Source organism: Pelodiscus sinensis, chromosome 9 (assembly GCF_052426305.1).
Source record: "Pelodiscus sinensis isolate ZL-2025 chromosome 9, ASM5242630v1, whole genome shotgun sequence".
Classification (NCBI taxonomy): domain Eukaryota; kingdom Metazoa; phylum Chordata; order Testudines; family Trionychidae; genus Pelodiscus; species Pelodiscus sinensis.
This window is the reverse complement of record NC_143060.1, coordinates 41,601,623-41,616,139: the sequence shown is the minus strand read 5'-3', so window position 1 is coordinate 41,616,139 and position 14,517 is coordinate 41,601,623. Positions and strand designations below refer to the sequence as shown.

Sequence of the window (14,517 nt, the reverse complement as noted above, 5' to 3'; positions counted from 1 at the left end):
GGCCAGAGTGGGATATTATGGGATGCCTCCTGGAGGCCATGAACCTCGATTTTCACCAATGCTGCATCTTCACTACTCTAAATTCAACCAGGCAAGCTTGCAAGTGGCATTACTCCTCATAAAAGCAGGAGTACCTGAAACTGACCTCAGCACCCCTTACAGCTGATGATACAGGCTTGGTAGTGCAGACACATCATTTAGAAAAATCGACCGTATATGACTAAATCCCGTCTAAACTAGTGTAAACCAGGCCTAAGCCAGAAAGCCATATCTACTATGAAATAAAGTATCCACACAGGATATTATAAAACAGTTTAAATTGTTACGTTATTTTATACTGATGAGATTCATGTAGGCATTAGGGAAGTCAACATGTTGCCAATTACACAATTAATTGATAAGCGTAGGTTTATCAGTTAAACCTGTGGACTACACACATTTCCTCTCTGCAGAGGCAGCAAGGGGAAAGGGGAGGCAGGAGCTGTTACACATGGGGAGCCAGCTTTTTAGCTAGCAGCACGGAGAGTGAGGGGGACAGGCAGGAGCCAATACACGTGGAAAGCCAGTTTTTAAACAGCTCCCCATGCATTCCAGCTCCACGGACCAACCTGTTCCCCGCTTTGATACTTCCTACAGAGGCAGAGGCAGCAGCAGGGGGGACAGGCAGGAGCCAGGGCTGGGGGGCACCTGGCTTTTAAGTCAGCTTCCTACATCACCAGCTCCACAGAGCCACCTCCTCCTCCCACCACCTCATGCTGCTGCCTCTTGAGGTAGCAGTGCAAGGAAGGTGGCTGCCACAAAACAGTCTCTCTGTAGCAGGCCCAGGCTCACTCTGAACAGAAGCTGCTCTGCGGGATGTCAGAGCAGCCCTTGTTCGCAGTGATCCGAGGTCCTCATGGACATGGGCTTCTCTGGCATCCCACAGAGCAGCCCCTGTCTGCAGTGAGCCTGGACCAGTGGGGAGCTCAGACTCATCATGGACAGGCTGCTCCCTCTGTATCAGAGGCAGCAATGCAGAGTCAATCTGCCTGGGAGCCTGGTTTTTAAACCCGTTCCCCTCATGGACTGGCTCCCACCTGCCATCCCAGGGTAGCAGGGGGCTCCCCAGGAGTGGGGCTGGAACACCCTGGCAGCCAACCCTGCCTCCAAGGACTATTGAATATTTGTGTCATCAGTAATAATTTGTGCTGTTACACAACTATTCAATTACACTAACATCCTTAGACATCATACCATAATGGTGCCATACTCTAGAATAAAACCTGAGAATTGCACTGACTTGGCGTACAGCTTTAGGAACAGGTCTTTTTTAGATGTCAATGTATCTTGTGACCACACTTGAGAAAGCTTAACTTGTTTGGAGTCATGATGTGCAGTGGACTGTTTCATAACAGTACTGAAAATATTGGATATCAAAAGTCACTTTGACTAACCTACCAATTACAATTTCAACAACTATGATCTCCACTATTGCTCAAAAAATGTTTGTTCAACTATACCTTCATATCAAATGGGCAGGAAGGTGTATCATTTCTCCTAAGTTAATATGACACCAACCCTATAGTACCAACATACAGAAACCCACGTACAAAAGATTTCATCCCTTACTATTTACCTAGATATTTAAATGCTGCTCTCTCGCTCGCTCTCTCTCCATACTATCAGTGCTTCAGAGAACACCACGAGGATTTAAGATTAGAAATGACAACAAACCCTTACTTTCTTCATACTTTGTAGTAGAAGGAACTTCGTTATAGTTTTGTTTGCAAAAGTGCATGTGTTCTCTGCACACACTTTTTTGCCCGCCAGAAAAGCTAAGCCAAATAAATTTGAGTTTTGCATTGAGTTCTAGAAATGGGCAGAGGTCCCAGAGCCATTATTTCCTGCAGAAGTGAACTGTATACAGTAGGTCCAAGTCCTGTTCAAGTTCTGTCTCAACTCTCCCACTATTGCTTCATAACTGTGTTATTCCAGTAAACCAACGGTTTTCAGCCTTTTATTGTGGAGCCTTAGAAAAAATTTCAAATGGTGCAGACCCTTTTGGAAATCTTAGTCTACGGACACCCAAGAATCAAGACTGAAAGCGACTGCAGTAAATCACAGCTGTAATGGGAGGCACAGTTGCTGGAGTAGACGAGGCCAAGAGCCAGTCCCTGGAGAGAGTCACATCAGGATTGCTTGTTCTGTCAACATCCCTGGGCAAGTTGGTCACCCACACTCCAAATCCTTTCGCCCAAGATCAGAGTCCACATCCCCCTCCCTCACTCCCCATCCCTCTGCCCCCAGCCTGATAAAAGTGAATGAGGATGGGGGAGGGAAGGGAGGGTGGGAGGATAGAGTGAGCAGAGGCGGGCCTTGGAGAAGGGGCGGGAAGGAGATGGGGCAAGGGTATTTGGGTTTGAGGTAGATCCTGGATTGCACTTAAATTCCAAAAGTGATCTCATGCTTAAAAATGTGGGAGACCACTGCTTCAGAGACTACCACCACCTGGAAGTTGCTAAAAAGCAACAAAGCAGGCACAAAATGTGACTTAAAGCAACATAAATGAATGCCGATACAGAGGCATCACAATGGATGCAGAAATCGGGCTAGTTTCTGTAACTAAGATACTATAACATAGGGCTTCAATGCACATCTGAGACTGCAGCACTCTCACGTCCTGTCTCCACAGAGGCAATAAAGAGATTGATGAAGAGGAATAGGCTACATATATTGAACACGTTTCAGTTTAACCATTCCGTTTCTGGTAGCTGGAGTTAACAATGACAAGTTAAACAACAATATTTGGTTTGTGGTTAAAAACAGAACACCGAGCTGTTAGAGCAACAGGTTTATAAAAGTATTTTATTATATCCATGTTCTCTCACTCTCACACCCCACCATGGTATCCAACCATACTACTGTATTCTGAGTTTCTATTAATAAAGAGACATACCTGAGTAAAAATATTGTGAGTTTGGCTTAAAATCCATCTGGCATCGGCATCAGGAGCTACAAATAGTTTCAAGGTCCCTATATAAACATCAGTACACAGTGTCCAGAAGTGTGGATCATGTAAACTGTATACTCCTTGCAACTGCTGAACCTAAAATACCAAACATTTAAAAAATTATTTCTTTATAGCAAATTGTTAAAAGAAGCATCAGGCAATATTCTTCTCTTCACGAGAGTATTAAGTGAGTTCTCATCAAAATTAGTACTTCGTCTTCATGGGTATGAAGAGAGTTAAATGGAAAAGCTGAGAGCATATATCAACACAACTGCTCCACCAGACTACAGCTGTATTACACCTTCTCTTCACTGGAAAAAAGTGTTCTTCACTCCTTTCTAAAAACTATTGTTTGAAGCAAGGAAGGCGGCACACAGTTATTTCAGGGTACGCAAGATGCACCCAATTGACATCTCAGCCGGAGGGGGCAGGGCGGGTGGAGGAGGGCACCAAGGACATTTCTTTGGTAGATGCATCATGCTTGCATTCCATGAGACATAGAACATATGCAACACATAAAGGACTGTATACGTGTCAGAGACACATTGCTAAATGCGAACTATGACCTTCCTTTTGTATTTCCTTCCAATGTTTTTAATGTGCCTCAACACTTCCTACGGTGTACAGTCACTACACCGGATGGGGAAAAAATATTGCTAAAAATCCTTGTACTAGTCAAAGCAATGGTCGCTAAACATCAGTTTAGAACCGGAGAACAACCATATAGTCTATGGACAATGATCCAACTGGCCTTCTTGCAAAATTTCCATTATACTGCTCTCTAATAGGCTTACATTTTGTGACAAGATACATTTAATAATGGTTTTGAGATCTATTCCAAGCCAAAAGTATATACTACGAAAGAGCAAATTATTTCAGAATATACAGTTTCGGTTGGAACTGCAGACTATGTAGAATTTGTTACTTCAGACTGTCAACTACTGTTTTTTGTTATGCCTTTGACCATTTCTAAATAAGCATTCATTCATTTGTATACATTTAGGATAGAGGTAACAAATCTTCTGAGGATTTATTGTTAGGAAAACATTCTAAAACACCCTCAAGAAGTCCAACCTTTGTTGCTTATTCATTTAGTAGTTAAATCTTGTGTAAAAAAATATCCTGAACTGGAACAGCTCACCCTCTGATAGCACTGAGGCAGAACGCTTTCCAGGGAAGGCGGAGTTCGCTGCATTAAGATTCCAATGGACTCTCTTAAAAGGGGAACAACACTAGAAAGAAAGGAAATAGTTAATTACAGCCACATCTTCAAAGAATGCAGAACACGACAGTAATATTACTGCTTTCTAATAGAATGAATAAAGTCAGTCAGGATGTATGAAGTGACACACTGAGGAGAAAGCATTATTACAGATTCACGGTGGCGAAAAAAAGAGGTCCTACAAAAGTCACAGGGTTGACATCATAGTAATACTGCTCAATAAAAGTATCAATCTTTATGTCTCAGGCATTTTCAAGCAAGAGTAACATTTTCATTTTGTGGCATTTAGGATGGAGTCTGAAATTATGTCCTAAAACATATGAAAGAAAAATCATATGTTAAAGTATAGTTTAGAACCAAGATCAATTTCAACAGTAATTATAATAGCCATAAAAATGTGCAAGAAAAGTTAAACCATTCTTGCTCTTGTCTCTGGCTTGAGACATATCTTTCTTATGAAATAAGAAAGGAGGGCAAGGAAATAAAACAAAATTAGCATGAGCCAGTCCAGTCATAACAAAATGATTTGTGAAGAATAGCCAGCTTAGCATATTCTTGATGTCAGTTAAATGTGGGAGCCTCATCCAAATCCAAGCAGTGAACATTTGGAAGCAATTCGAGATTTCTTCTTGGCAGTCTAATACAAGGAGCAAAGGAGGAGCATTAAAGCAGGTATGACAGAAAGGTTTCATACACCGAACAAGTTTTACAATACGATACAAATTCTCTCATCAGAAGCTAATGTTATAAGTTAAAATGCCCTTAAAATGCATCACCTTATGTGCATCAAGAATAAAAATACTCTGAACACCATCTTAAAAACACTGCACCCTTTGGCTTACTGTAACATAAGGAATCTTCACAGGATGAAAAGTATTTTGAATCTCGTACAATGTGTCTATATTTCAGGATACTTTTAAAACGGATTGCATTTGTAAGGATCAGCAGTGTCAGAAACTGTAAGCCAGATACCAACACCAGTACAATAACTGGAATAAATGCATTGCTTCTGAGTGTCAAATTCAGAGGAGTGATGGGATGAATGTAATCAAAGGGAATTTAGAATGAATCAGGAAAGATTTTGCAAAAGTGAGATCAATTAGATCATTTGCCAAAAGAAATTGTGAAATCCTTATTTAAACCCAAACAAAGCACTGGAAAGCCACTGTAGAGAACAATTCTGTGTTGACACAGGGGATCAACAAGATGATCTCATAGGTCTTTGCCATTGCCAATTTGTTAGTCTGTGGCAAATTTCAACAGTGAAGTGTCACATCTGTTAGTTTGACCTATAAGAGTGGAGGAAATAAGCTGTTCCTGACAATGGGCCCCTATACTATGTATATGTATCACACATCACTGTTTAAGGAAAGGCATCCTTGAATGGATGTCAAGTTAACTTGTGAATTATAATTCATAGGTTTACTCCTTGCTATGTGAGCTTTTACAGTACTGTGAATAGGAATACCACCTGAACACTAGCTTATTGAGAAATGTATGTTTCACAGTGACTGCGTCTCAATATTTGAATATAAAGCTCCTGTACCTACAGTGTAGATAAACCACAGATATGAGGATTGCACATTCTTCCAGAGAGAAGGGCTAAACAGCCTACTAACTTGTCTTCCTATTTAAATTAAAATCTCTCTCTCAGCAAGAGAAAGAGGCAACACCTTTCAGCAAAACATATGAAACTGAACTTTGCTGGAAATGTTTATGACTTCCTGGTAAAAATATGACTGCATGTATAGCATAAAATATTTAACTTGTCATTTGAAATTGGGGGTGGACATGATCTACCCCTCTTGAAGGTCTGAATATTCTTGTCATTTGGTGCAAATTAATCCATTCTAAAGATTAGGTTTGGCGGGCCACTATGACTGGAATAATAAAATTTAAATCTGGCAAACACTGGACAAAGAAAACATCCTGCTAGAAAGCTGTTGAGCAAAAGTCATCCTTAAACTACAGTTGCTTAATTCTGCAGGAGGCCGACTGCAGACACGACTAAAGAGACGGGGCATTTCTAAAGGTTTGTAATTATGAGTCCCCAGAGTGTGTGTGAAGCATTCCCTTGACAGGTAATAAATCCAGTTGTTGCAACACTTAAACACAAACGGAATCATCTGCCCAACCTCAACGGTTACACAAGTAAATGATTGAGAAATTAAGAGAATTCAAAGGATGAATGGGCGAAAGACAACCCCACGATCTCCCAATACAAACAATGTGGCAGGAATGTCTTGCTGACAGGCAAAAAGTTGTCTTGGAAAAGTTTAAAGACAGTGTCTTGCCCCTTTGAAGAGACTTATGATCTCATTACTCGTACAGTAAAACTCCATTGGTCCGGCATCTGATGGTCCGGCACCATCAGGAACCCAGAAGTGTTCCGGGCAGTCGGACCATTGGAGCTGCTCTGCCCCCGGCTTCTCTGATTCAGCCGCTGCTAAAACTGACCAGCGGCTGAATCGGGGAAGCGAGGGGCAGAGCAGCTGGAGTGCTGCCGGGTAGGTCCTGTAGCGCTGCCCCTCGGGGCTGCGGGACCAACTCGGCAGCACCCCAGCTGTCCCCGATTCAGCTGCTGCTGAAACTGACCAGCGGCTGACTCCAGGAAGCCAGGAGGCTTCCTGGAGTCAGCCGCTGGTCAGTTTCAGCAGCAGCTGACTTGGGTACACCTGGGACAGAGCAGCTGGGGTGCTGCCGGGTTGGTTCCCGCAGTGCCGAGGTGCAGCGCTGCGGTGCAGCGCTGCGGGGACCAACCCCGCAGCACCCCAGCTGCTCTGTTCCAGGTGTCCATACTCAGCTGCTGTTGAAACTGACCAGCAGCTGACTCCAGGAAGCCGGGAGGCAGAGCTGCTCTGCTCTGGCTTCCTGGAGTCAGCCGCTGATCAGTATCAGCAGCAGCTGACTTGGGGACGCCTGGGGCAGAGCAGCTGAGGAGTGGAGCTGCGGGACCAGCCATGCAGCACTCCAGCTTCTCTGCTGGAGGCGTCCCCGATTCAGCTGCTGCTGAAACTGACCAGCAGCGGCTGAATCAGGGACGCTTGGGGCAGAGCCGGACTATTGGAAGGAGGGGGTATGAGGGATCTGGGGTGGCATCCCCCCCACCCCACCCCAGACCCCTCATAGCCCCCCCTTCCGATAGTCCGGCACCCCCTGGGTCCTAAAGCTGCCGGATTATCAGAAATTTACTGTATTTATGAAATGGTCCTAACAGCTTTGAAACAGATGAGAGTTTCAGGCAACAGTACATGTAACATATTCGCCTGCTTCCTATCTACACAGAATTTCCTACAAAGTAGCACTGCATTTATGAAAAGTCCAACCACTGTACCAAACCAGCTCTGTCAAGGAACCTGGTTACTACACTGTATGTTACAAGCTGAAACAGTGAAACTTAAAAAATCTTCTGTAATCAAGCTAATGCCTTACTATCCATGTCCCTATCTTGGTCACTGAACTTAGTCCGGACTGCCTATGGCGGTGAACCATCATGGGCCCAACTGCCTATTGCGCACTAACTACCCCACATAGATCCCACTGGCACGAACTAAAAATTATCCCATTCACACTGCACAGTACAGTTGGAAATGGCACTACATCAAGGTCGACTAGGCATCTTTTAGTTAGAGCCAGCAGGGTCTACAGAGGGAATTTCAAGAGTGCAGTGTGTTAGAATTCTCTGCAATTCACAATCCTTTAATCCAGGCTGTGGTGTCACGTAGACAAGTCTTATGTTGAGATTGGGTTTCCTGACTCAATATATCTGTAGTGCAGAAAGTTGCATTGTAAAAGACATCTTTGCAGCAGAAGGGGACAGCTTTTATTTCATGTAAAGTGAAACTTGATTTTTCAGAAAATATTTTGTGTGCATATTATGTGTGACACAGTTTCTCTTATGAATTGCAAGATTTTCTTTGAACAAATCCAGATGGGGCTTGACAATGGACTGGTGATTTGCTAATAAGTAGCAAACAGGCCTGGTCCTTTGCAGGAAGCCAGTTGATGAACAGAGAGCAAATCAGGAAAGGATCAAGTGACCAGTAGCTAAGAAAGAAGAACAAGAGAGTTGAGGGGCCAAAGGGAGTGGATCTGTGTGGGACATGGTCTGCTGGAAGCGAGGGATATAAAGATCCCATTTAATTGGTTAATGAATTTAAAAAGGGGGTGAGGAACCCCTCCAGCCCAGCTGGCCTGGAATGCCTCCCCCTCATCCCCCATTGGGCTGGAGCAGCCTCTGCTTGCAGGGCACTTGGGTCCGCCGCAGACAGAACATTCACGTCCTTACTGGTACTGTAAGCAAGGATGCTTCCTTCAGGACTGGGGGCTGAAATGAAGAGCCCTGGGTTCCACCCAGACCTAGAGGGACTTGGCTGTTTTCTATTCTCCTTGATAACCTAGGGGTACTCCAAACTTTTAACAAACCCTTCCATTTTACATCACTGTCCAGGAGTCACTCCAGTCTAAAGAGGCCAGGGTTTCATTGTTCTCCTGTGGTGTACAAGTCTCCCCCGGAGATCCCATTCAAGTGGACTCACTGAGGAGAGCTTGCAGAGTGAGGCAGGCATGCTGAAGGCTCAGAGGTGCAGTCCCTGGAGGCGGTGAAGCCAAGTGGCTTACCCCAGCAAGGGAGTGTAACCCTGGAGGAGAGCAGACACTCTGAAGGGATTCCGTGAGCAGACACTGTTGAACAGCGCCATGGGAGAGCACCACTGCACTGCAGTTCCAGGATACCAGGATTAGTCAGCCTCTAAAAGTGAGAGAAGAGTTTAGACCAGTGTTTCTTAAACTATGTTATGCAGCACAGCAGTGTTCCGCGAGGCAGTCGAAGGTGTGCCACAGAGAACAGGTGACTTTTTCTTTTCACCGACCCTTTTCCCCTCCTCAATAACTTTCCCCCAACCCTTTCTCCCCCCCCAAAGAAACCCTTGGTGTTCCTCAAAAAAAAATTGTTTGGCATTCCTCGGTCTTAAAGAGTTTAAGAAGCACTGGTTTAGACCCATTGATTAGCTACAGAAAAGCAAGCCTTGTAAGAAACTACATTTTCCCTTTCACAATATAATACTTGTAAATAAATGCAGCTTAATCACCCAAAAAGCACTAGGAATATGCTGACTATATGCCTGTGAGTACAGCTACTTCCAGAGCCAATCCATCAGGAACAAGACTAGCGGAGTAAAAAGTGGAGTTTGGTCAGACATCACCAATACGTTTTTATTGTCCAGGTTTTTTAAATAGTTGTGGTGCAGGAAATTCTTGGGCAGTTTCTCGTGAGGCAGCTCATGCACTGTAACTTCCCTTTGCTATAGTTAGTTCTTGATGGCTAGAGTGGGAAGGAAAGCAAACAGTGTAGAAGCCTCATTGGGCAAAGCTAAATGGTAGCCATAAGTGTTCTAACTCAAGTACACCCTGCAAACTATGCAACTAACAGAAGATGCAATTTCCATAATGACCATGTCTGGGAATAGGAAGAGTTGGGGCAACAATGTCTGGATAGTGCAAAGAAATTATAAAGTAGTAGGAGATAGGGCGTCAATCTGCTGCCTGCAGAGAACAGTTCTGTGGATGCCCAAATATGCATAGCAAGTGCAGAAGTGAGCATCAAAGCACATCACACTCAAATACAGAGGAAATGAAAGGTGTTAAAAGGAAAATATATGAGATATTTGCCAGCCTAAACACAGTTTGTGGCTAACAAGGTTTGGCCAATGATCCAAACATACCAAAGATTCTCCAGATTAAACAATGAGCTAGCTTCCTGCTTCACTATCAAATACTGATTTAATAATTTGCAGACTTTCGTGTCACATTCAGAAAAACATCTGAGTTCAATCTGAATTACTGTATAACATTGTCAGTGCTAGTGCAGCTGCATCATTCCTGGAAAAGAAGCAAGTTTTCTAGAGTAGACAGCCTTGAAAAGCAAGAATGGGAAAAATATATACAGGCCGAACATTGTATTTATACCATAAATAGGAAGTTAGTATTTCAATTGCTGGCATCCTTAAAGTAACAAAAAATTGTGAAAATCTGCTGGTGGCAAAACAATCCCTGCTGAGTTTCAGGGACCAACTCCAGCCCTTCTCATAAATCCTGGGCCTAAATATCTAAATTCAGATTTCAAAATTTCTTCCAGAAGCTAGCCCTTTTTATTTGTAGTATCAAACTTACAACTGCACAAATATTTCTGTAATATTTTTACTTTTGAAAAAGAGGAGCGACACTTGTCTAGACAATGTTTTATTTAGCCAGACATCACAGTTAAGCTAATTATGTTTGGGAATAGATTTTTCCTTCTTGGGGGAGGGATAGCTCAGTGGTTTGAGCATTGGCCTCCTAAACCCAGCGTTGTGAGTTCAATCCTTGCAGAGACCATTTAGGGATTTGGGGCAAATATTTGTCAGGGATGGTACTTGGTCCTGCTGTGAAGGCAGAGGACTGAACTCGATGATCTTTCAAGATCCCTTCCAATTCTAGGAGATAGGCAATCTCCATTAATTTAATTTAAAAAATTTCTTGTGTTTATTAGGGATGTTAAAAATCATGCATTTGTGAAAACATGAAACCACTGAAGTTTTACAAGTTACAGGTGGGAGCTGGTGCTTGTGGGGACCCTGCCCTGCACTCCAGCTGCTCCCTCTGATAGAGAGGTAGCCGTGTGGGGGACAAATAGCTCCATGAAAGCTAGTATGTGCAGAGAGCTGGCTTCCCATGTGTACCGGCTCCTGCTGGCTTCCTCCTACCCAACCTCTCCCCCCTCCCTGCCCTTACCGGGCTGCAGCCTTTGATACAGAGGCAACAACACAGGATTGGGGGAAGCTCGTGGGGAGTCAGCTTTTAAGTCATCTCCCATAAGCACCACTTTTGCCTGCCTCCCTGTGCTGCTGCCTCTGTGGGAAGTTGAGGGGTGAGGTAGGGAGGCAGCTGCATGGGAGCCATTATGCACAGGGAGCCAGCTTCCCATGTGTATCAGCCTTCGCCTGCCCAACCTCCCCACACTACTGGACAGGCAGCTCCATGGGAGCCAATACGTATAGGGAGCCGACTTTTAAGCCAACTCCCACCTGCTTCTCCCTCTGTTCCCACCACTGTTGCCTCTGTGGGGGGCAGGTAGCTTGGGAGTTGGCACATACAGGGAGCCAGCTTAAAAGCCAGCTCTGCATGGGCTCCCACCTCCCCCCGCCAGAGGGACGTAAAAGTCACGTTTTGTTACTTAACCAGTTAAATGTGATGTTTAATTGGTTAACCAATAAGGGAGGGGTGCTCCAGCCCAAATGTGGCTTCCTGCCACAGGCAGAAGATACTTTAGCCTGGCCAGAGCAGCCCCTCCCTGTGCCTCTGCCCCCCTTCCTCTGCCCAGGTCCACTGCAGATAGGGGCTGCGTCATACACCGGGAGCAGTTCCTGTCTGCAATACACCAGGTGGTGGATCCCATTGAGCTGAGCCCCTTGCCCACAGCAGATGGGAAGCTGTTCCAGACCCCCACAGATTAACCAGAACATTAAGCACCATCTGCTAAGGGTGATGCTTACTGGTTAACCTTTCACATCCCTACAGTGGGAGGGGTGTATCCATGTGTAACCATTAAGAGTAACTGGTAAGTCTGGGCTTATCAGTTAATAATGAAAACAGATACATGATAGAATCCCTTGAGCTTATTCCACTTATTTTACAGTGCTGTTCATCTTGGAGTCCTTTGGTGAGGCATATTTTGGCTTTGTAGCAAAAAGCTAACTAAGGCCAGAAACTCAGTCACAGCTGTGACCCTTAAGTGTAGAGAAGGTCAAGCTGGAGTTTACACTGAGCTGATAAAGATTTCCCCATACTTTTAATTGGGCTAAACTCAATTAGCTTAATCAATGCAACCCCCGGCTCTGTTCTTTTTTTACACAATGGAGGGAAGCTCAAGTTCAAGCTCTTTTTGTCTTGTTTTCACTTGGAAAAAATGAGTGTTTAACTCAAGTTAGCAGAGGTAATGTGCTTCTGCAGTGGAAATAATAAAATCCAAGTGAGAGATCCTATACTTACCAAGGCAACAGATGCAATTTAACAACTGTGGCCAATAGTAAATAGTACTGCAAAAATGCTGGTTTAGGACACTTACTTCAGAATTCTCTTTCTGAAGATTAGTGAAGGTAGGTCTTTGCAAGCTCTATTTAGAGCCATCTCAAAATTCAATATTAAAAATAATCTTGGATTAAAAAAATAAGAAGTTTGATATTTTGCTTGATTTTAATCATATAATTAAATGTGATGATTTACTATTGTAGTAACTGTTCACTTATATATGTAAATAGGTTACCTTTTTCAAGACCTGAAGAAGAGGTCTGTGAAGCTCAAAACCTCATCTCTTTCCCCATCAGAAGCTGGTCCAGTAAAAGATCTCACCTACCCTGTCTCATATATGTAACCTTCCATTTAAATGGAGTTTCATAAGTCTACATTTATAACATAATATCACATCTTCCTCTGCAGTTCATTTGTACCATTTTATGACCAGGCAGTTTCAGTTTTTAACCTAAAAGAGAGGGGGCAGAAGGGGAGGAAAAAGTGAAAGTATAATCCACTGGAAAGAACATCTCTGGTAAATTAAATGTTTGTACCCATTCAGTCACTGTAGTTAAGTGCCTCATTTCGTTGACTGCTTAATATGCAGTCCATGTGCTTTCCCAGATCCAGTATCATATTTAGTCTATGGTATCTTGCTGTAATTGCTGTAGCTTGAAAAGTGGTTTCTATGTTTTATCCTGTCATATTTGTCTTTTGAGGATTAATTCTATACAGATACTTCACCACATTGTTTAGTATTAAAATTGCTTCAACATTTTTGCCTTATGTTGCCTGAAGCTACAAAATACATAATTTTTATATTTCCATACTGAAATAGTTAAGAGCCTTCGCAATAATTTGTGGTTTCTGGAACCCATTACATTTAAGTGGACCCATAGAGAAAGACCAGAAGAAACTTAGAAAACAACAGTTGAAGCCTCAGGAACATTTAAGAAAAGGTACTTGGCTAGACATTTAAAAACAAGATTTTCTGTTTAATCTTGAGAAGAGACATTATCAGGAGTGGGAGAACAGGAAAAAGTTCAATCTTTATTTTCTGTTAACTAAAAAGATCAGCAGAATTCACCTTTGCTTCATGAGCAGCATGATCTGCCAGCCTTGTTGGAAAGCAGACCACTGAGTTTCACAAACATTTCATTCTCTTTTGAAAGGAAATACTATATTGGCAGCAAAATAAGTGTGTTCTAAACTCCCAGACATACCTTGATTTGATATATAATTAACTACATGCGAGAGAGGAACATAGCAGTTTTGACAACACTGTTAAATAACTTGGCAGATCTCATGAGATAGGCAAAAGATCTAAGTGGCCCAAGAATAAGTTGGATACAGATCTGTTCACCTTACAAAAGGAGTTGTGTTTTTCCATGTTTAAGTTTAATATGATTTCCACAAGCCTCATTAAGTTACCGAGTTTTAGCATATAAAACCCGCACTCATATATAACTCTCACTCGTGTACAACTCGCGGTTTTTCTTTGCTATGTAAAAAAACCCTTCAGATTACCTGTGGACGTGTATAACCCATGGGTCCTACAGGCTAATTCACGATATCAGGATAAACTGCCATTGTCCTGCATTCCACCCGTTTTTTGTTAGGTACCCTTCCTACTGCCAGCAGGGGGAATAGAGCATGCAGCACAGTGCAGGTAAGCTGGCCGGCCTGCAGGAGGGGAGCCACACTCATGCCCAGACCCCCATGCAGCCGCAGCCAGGTGCAACCCACCTTCCTCTGGGTAGGGGAACAGAGAGCACAGCACAGGTGTGCTGGAAGCTTGTCAGACCCTCCCTGCAGCGGAACGGAGCTGACCCAATTCTAATAGGGCAGAGCTGTTTCTGACTAAAAATAAACTTGTACACCCCGCAGACATGTATACCCCACGGGGGCAGGGTCTGTTAAAAACGTGTATAACCCGCAGGCTACATACGCTAATTTACAGTAGCTCTGCACAGGAAAGGACCAAACCCACGTTTAAACAATTTTAAAAAATGTACACTCAAATCCACGCAGTCAGGTAATACATGCACAGAAACAGCTGAGGGAGAAACTGTACTTGAGTGTTCTAATGAGCTTTAGAACGTTCCCAAATCCACAAACAGGGCCAAGGTGAGAGATGCGTCAGAGGTCCCACTATGAACAGGAGTTTCTAAGCACGAAAAGAGATTTCTGATGTCAAGCCAGCTTACTTACAGCATCTTCATGCAAAACTGACCTTCTGCTAAATAGAGGATTGAGA

General features: G+C 43.4%; 1 protein-coding gene across 1 annotated transcript in view; it reads right to left on the bottom strand.

Moving 5' to 3' along the window:
* Nucleotides 1-14,517, bottom strand: part of SLC30A7 (solute carrier family 30 member 7) — a 53,828-nt gene that overhangs the window by 8,063 nt on the left and 31,248 nt on the right. The window contains exons 9-10 of the mRNA XM_075936615.2: nt 4,131-4,221; nt 2,936-3,085 (exon numbers count right to left, since the gene is read on the bottom strand). Of these exons, the coding sequence (XP_075792730.1) occupies nt 2,936-3,085; nt 4,131-4,221 (241 nt within the window). The remainder of the gene's footprint in view (nt 1-2,935; nt 3,086-4,130; nt 4,222-14,517) is intronic.